General features: G+C 36.4%; 1 protein-coding gene across 1 annotated transcript in view; it reads right to left on the bottom strand.

Moving 5' to 3' along the window:
* LOC114281324 (enolase) overlaps positions 1 to 6,000 on the bottom strand; it is a 36,978-nt gene continuing 30,978 nt past the window's right edge. Inside the window, exons 3-17 of the mRNA XM_082891743.1 lie at positions 5,904 to 5,968; positions 5,768 to 5,815; positions 5,436 to 5,522; positions 5,274 to 5,354; positions 4,816 to 4,917; positions 4,653 to 4,733; positions 3,950 to 4,024; positions 3,771 to 3,833; positions 3,606 to 3,683; positions 1,694 to 1,888; positions 1,467 to 1,517; positions 1,296 to 1,384; positions 1,139 to 1,190; positions 985 to 1,041; positions 1 to 313 (exon numbers count right to left, since the gene is read on the bottom strand). Coding sequence (XP_082747869.1) covers positions 233 to 313; positions 985 to 1,041; positions 1,139 to 1,190; positions 1,296 to 1,384; positions 1,467 to 1,517; positions 1,694 to 1,888; positions 3,606 to 3,683; positions 3,771 to 3,833; positions 3,950 to 4,024; positions 4,653 to 4,733; positions 4,816 to 4,917; positions 5,274 to 5,354; positions 5,436 to 5,522; positions 5,768 to 5,815; positions 5,904 to 5,968 — 1,205 coding nt within the window. The 3' untranslated portion in view covers positions 1 to 232. The remainder of the gene's footprint in view (positions 314 to 984; positions 1,042 to 1,138; positions 1,191 to 1,295; positions 1,385 to 1,466; positions 1,518 to 1,693; positions 1,889 to 3,605; positions 3,684 to 3,770; positions 3,834 to 3,949; positions 4,025 to 4,652; positions 4,734 to 4,815; positions 4,918 to 5,273; positions 5,355 to 5,435; positions 5,523 to 5,767; positions 5,816 to 5,903; positions 5,969 to 6,000) is intronic.

The raw sequence follows: 6,000 nt of genomic DNA, 5'->3' as shown, positions 1-6,000 counted from the left end.
GAAAGAACCCATCAGTTCATTATCATTCAGCAATGCATTTTCAGATTGCAATATCATATATATAGTATTCATCACAAAACTTTTTTTTGAGTTATAAATTATTAAGAATAGTTGTCTAGTCTAATTAGACGGACCAATTCTACTTGTAGATTAATTTATTCACTGCAAGTGAAACTCCAAAGTTGTCGAAATGCCGCTCGAAAAACTGTCTTCAACACACCAATCTCGGCATCTAATAGGGCTCAACAGGCATGCGGAAGTTTGCTCCAGCGTACACTGCCAAAGAACCGAGCTCCTCCTCGATTCTCAAGAGCTGTATATGCAGCAAAAGATAATATAAATTTTAAATGTCATGCTTAGGTGCCGTTTGGTAAACCTTTACAATTTATAGAAAATATTAAACATGCTTATGTTTCTTTTCAGCAAAAAGAAAATAGAAATTCCAGACTTGTTTGGAAAATAAATGAAAGGGGTGGCCAACCAGAGGTGGTGCCTGAAGGTGGTCATCGATGGTTGGAGATGGTGGCCGAAGGTGGTTGCCGATGGTAGAAGATGGTGGCCGACTGCCAGAGGTGGTGGCCAGCGAAGGTCACTGGTGACGGTTGATGGAGATGGGGGAGGCCGGATGTAGTGATGAGTGGTGGGTGGTGGCTAGAAGGGGTGGGAGAAGGAGAGGAAGGAATGAATGAATATTATTATTTTGTTTTTTTAACATGTGAAACCAATTTTTTTTTGTGTTAACAAGAATTTAGTAAATTTTGTAAATTGTTTACAAGTTTTTGAAAACCAAAAGAGGAAACAAATGATATTGTTTTACAATTTTCAAAATTTTGTAAATATAAATAAAAACTGCAAAAATAAATGTTACCAAACAAGCCTTAACTTTCTAATGTTCAATAAACTAACGCCACTAATAGGAAGCAATGCTAGAAAGCCAAAAAAGGAAACTAAAGTTGATGCACATGAAAATGCCAGGATGTTAACCTGATTGTACTTCGCAAGACGCTCCGATCTGCATGGAGCTCCTGTCTTTATTTGGCCCTGATAGAGCAAATTCATGAATAATCAACATCGGCATGACCAAGTTAAGAAGAAAATTCCTAGTGACATACTAAATATCGGCTCCATATATGCTTACCGTTGCCAAACCCACAGAGAGATCAGCAATGAAAGTGTCTTCTGTCTCTCCACTGCAACCAAATAATATGAACTATTTGGAAACTTGAACTTTCACAACTGCTGTAAGAATATGAATTAGATTAACTTTTAAAGTTTCATAAAGATGATTTTCAAACCTGCGGTGGCTGGCCATTACACCCCAACCAGCGTGTTTAGACATTTTTACGGCTTCAATGCTCTCAGTTACAGATCCAATTTGATTAACCTATTCCCGAAACAAATATTAAAAATGAGATACATTTCTGACTGATCCAGGACACTCTGCTTAACAAACATTTCAGTGATACCTTCAAAAGAAGTGCATTGCAACTTTTCTCCTTGATTGCCTTCTCAACCCTCTACAAACAAAAAGAAGCAAAGTAAAAAAAAAATGGTTGGAAAAATTGTAAAATCGCATTTCTGTGCCTTAGACCCAATATTTGTGCTTCATGCACACTTCCTCGTGCAAATGGAGACAGTAGTACAAAAAACAGCAAGAAAAGAGTTTTTTTTTTTTTTTGAAGTCCATTCTCACCTTGGGATTGGTGACCAAGAGATCATCTCCAACAATCTGTACTTTTTCACCAATTTCACTTGTCATCATGGAGTAGTGCTCCCAGTCATCTTGGTCAAATGGATCTTCAATTGATACAATAGGGTAGTCAGTGACAAATGACTTGTAGAGATCTTTGAGTTGCTTCCCTGATATCTTTTGAGAGCCATCATTTTTCTGAACAGCCGAAGTAGCATAAGAAACAAAATACATAGAAATAAATACTTCTTTGAGAAGCCTTACTGTATAAAAACAATAAGTTGATGGCACTGATTTTTTTTAGCCTTTATGCAGGTCTACAATCAAGCCTTTACAAATCATGCAATGTGCTCTTAGTGTAACAGTAACACTATCCTACATGGTGTTAGGGTGTCACCGATCAATATAATACCGCAAATATGATTAGGTGGCCAACCTTGTCCCCACTAACCCAAGTATGCAGTCCCCAATACCACAATATGATAATGCTCATTCGTTAGTGAAAACACCACGTGGTACTACCGCTATACCCAATGTATACTTTGGGGGCGAGTTTTGACTGTCAATGTAGATATTTCCCTCGAGTGAAAGCATTCTTAATCAGGTCTCATTCCTTTGTGATTTGATCCAATGACAGTGACTAACATCCAGGATTTATCACATCAGACATATTTTGGACATGTTCCAATATCAACCTACACAGGCCAAGAAAAACTCAGTTTGATTTACAATTAAAGGTTTTCTGAAGCTACTAATTGAGAACCCAAGTGAAGACTCTCAAGCTCCAGAATTCAGAAAATGTCACATAGACAGACAGATCCAGTTACGTTATACGGGAGAGCAAGGTATGAAACAGAAGCAGAAAACAATTCCAGTTCAAGAGTAGTTGAAACACAAGGTCTTTAAGTTGAACAAACATTTTTATGTGGCAAACCAACTCCACAATATGCCGGTTATTATATGAATTTTTGCAACAATTAAAAATGCGTAATTAACTTCTACAATACACAACTTCTAGACATAGTTCAGAAAAGATGAACTTTGGTTAAGAGTATTTTTAAGCAATCAATAGTGGGCTCAGTAACATTGGATTTTTGAACAGGTACAAGTATTAGGAGCACACAGAATCAGATAGATTGATACAATGCCTACTCTCCATTAGAAGGAGAATCACAAGATCCCAAAACCAAAACATTTTTTGGCAGTAAGAAGGGGGAGAAGAATCATAACTGATTTTACCTCAAGGAAATAACTCCAAGTCAGTGAATCATACAGCCTCAAATCTAATTAGCTCTAAGATGTGGTTTTCTGTATAGTGGTTATTGACCAAAATTGTTGAAGGTACCATCTATACTATTATATTAAGTGAAGGTTGGACTTGGTGTCAAAGCCTTTGCTTAATTCTCCTTATGCCAAAAGTTACATAGAGAAGTGCACAATACTCGAAACCTTGACCTTGAATTTAGAAAAGAAAGCTCTTACCACTTTAGCAACACAAGTATTAATTTTTTATCATTTACTTTTATTTACTTGAATTGCACACGCATTGCGTGTGCCAACCGCTAGTATTTATTATCTAAATATTTACCTCAATGGACTCTACTCTACATACACCAAGAAAAAAAAAAAAAAAAAAAAATTCTACACAATCTTCATTGATATGCAAATGTTTATTTATTGGTATGCAGCTGTTGCAAGAGTTTCTGTAATGAGCCATTGTTCCAATAGGTTTTCTCAAGTATAAGAATGGGTCACCCTGGCTGTAGGTTTGCTCTTCTATAAGAGTGTTCTCAGGCTGAAGCTCAAGCATGGAAGGGCCTGGGTTCCCAATTTAACTAGTTTAGTTCTTACCTTGGTTCCAAATTTCAAATACTTGAGTTTGCCATAGTTACCATGAAATATAACAGAAACTTACCTCTTCCTTGAAGTTGAGATCGTAGGTCTTGTCTGATCCACAAAATTCAGATGCAGCAACATCCATTCCAATAACAACCTAAAGAAGAGAGGAAACAAGTCTATAATCTCATTATGTAACAAGAAACTAACAAAAGAATTGAGATGGGAAATGAGAAATACTGACTTTTCCTGTATAACCAGCTTTTGCAATAGCCATTTTAAGCAATTCAAGGCCTTCCTTGTTCTCCTGAACTTGCAAGAAACAAAAATACTTTAAAAAATTTAAGACACGACTTACATATTTATATATATAGAGAGAGTTCTTCGAAAATGTCAAAATGCCATCATTAAACCACGTTTGACCTGAATATTGGGAGCAACGCCCCCTTCATCACCAACATTTACTGCATCCTGACCATATTTCTTTTTAATCACAGCCTGAAATTAGAGAGTATAAGCGAAAATTTAAAACTAGGCAACAAAAGAGGAGGAATGAACTCTCCAATGATGTGGAAGTGTCTAATACAAAAAAAGAAGTTATGCATCAGTGAAAACTCATGTAATTTGTAACAAAAAAAAGTAAACCAGGAAAAAAAATATCTTATAACACAAGTATCCTACATTGTATGGGTAGGTAACGGCAATCCACAATGCACCTACAAGTTGGGTGTCTTATTTCTGTTGGAAGTCCTAAGTCCATTGAATGCATACAAAAATTATGAGCATGAAAAGTAGAAATTGTCTCACAATGCAATTAAGAAACACATCTGTCCACTTTGATATTGCAATGGATGGGCCTCAAAGATGCCTAGCCCAACAATCCATTTGTTGGAAGTGAGCCTAACAAACATCAAATGGATCAAAACATTTAGCATGGTCAAAAAGATCAATTTCCACAATTTTCTTGATGACTCCCATGAAATAGCAAATCCAAACTTTTGAGATGGACAATTCTATTATGTAGATCTGATTTTGTTACTACAGTTAGAATAATAAATTGACAGGTGCATTGATAAAGTTGTAATCCACCATAGCAAGCTTGAAGGAATAAGAAATTATGATCCACCTTCAAATGGTGATACACTTCCACACCCATTTTCATTGCCTCTTTGAAAGTGGAGGCTCCCACAGGAAGAATCATGAACTCCTGCAAACAAAATTTTATAAGAATCACAAACTGAAGGAATATCTTGAGAAATAAAATAGGAAGGCCATATCCAGAGGCATGCCTGCATGGCAAGCTTATTTCCTGCATGTGATCCACCATTGATCACATTGAAAGCAGGAACTGGCAACACCAACTTTTTGTTTCCAGCAAGGTTGGCAATATGCTGCAACAAGGAGAAGTAATTATGTCAGATCTATGCATTTAACAAAACATATAGAGGAGGCCTAAAAGTTATTGCTGCAATTTGAAGACCTGCATTAAATATCAAACAATGAAACTTGAACCTAATTTAAAGACATGGGAATGAAAAAAGAGTACGAAATACTGAAAAAGGAAAAGCAAATTCTCACATTATCATTCGTTAAGATGGTAGAATGTATATATGTGTGTGATATGAACTGTTCAACTATTGTCCAAGGAATGGAAAATTGGAATGCAAATGCCATTCTATTCATGAAGGTGCGAAAGTAAAAAGACTAAATAGTGTAACCGGTGATGGAAAAGTGATCTAAAATATACCTTGTAAAGGGGAATATTCTTAACACTAGCCCCAGCTTTGCAAACAGCAAGAGACACGGCCAATATGGCATTCGCCCCAAGCTGAAAAACCAAAATTGATTTGATAGTGTATATGCTTTATAATAAGTATGTCAAACAGTACAAAAGCAATGTGGTAAATACCTTTTGCTTGCACCAACCCCATTCATTTACAATTCCATCAAGTTGTTGAACCATGAAGTTATCAACGGCAACCTGTTCACTTGGGTCCTGTGTAAAACAATTACGAACTTCACTCGAGATGGAGACACAACCTCAGTATGAGATTGGAAATTATCATTTTACTTCTAAGAAAAACACTGATTGGACAAGTCTGTTCAAGGATTTTCATTTAATTAATATCCCTTATTTTCCAATTATAGTAAGCAATGATATTGAAGGTCAAAACCCAACTTTATCAATATTGATGAGGACACAAAATATCTCTAGGAAAGGATGAAGTTTATGCAACTAACCTTGTCAATGAGAGCAGGAGCAATAACTGTGTTGACATTCTCAACAGCCTACATATGTGCAGAGAAGAGTGCAACAAGATCAGCCTAGGGTGCATGAATTGCAGGATAAGAGCGTAAAGGGAAAGTAATGACTGACCTTCGATACACCTTTCCCAAGGTAGTCTGACCCTCCGTCTCTTAATTCAAGGGCTTCATAGGTACCTGAAAAGAAGCCAAAGTATGCATGAAATTGA

Source organism: Camellia sinensis, chromosome 10 (assembly GCF_055761805.1).
Source record: "Camellia sinensis isolate YWXY chromosome 10, ASM5576180v1, whole genome shotgun sequence".
Taxonomy (NCBI): domain Eukaryota; kingdom Viridiplantae; phylum Streptophyta; class Magnoliopsida; order Ericales; family Theaceae; genus Camellia; species Camellia sinensis.
Note: the sequence above shows the minus strand (reverse complement) of the source record. Positions and strands in the feature narration are given on the sequence as shown.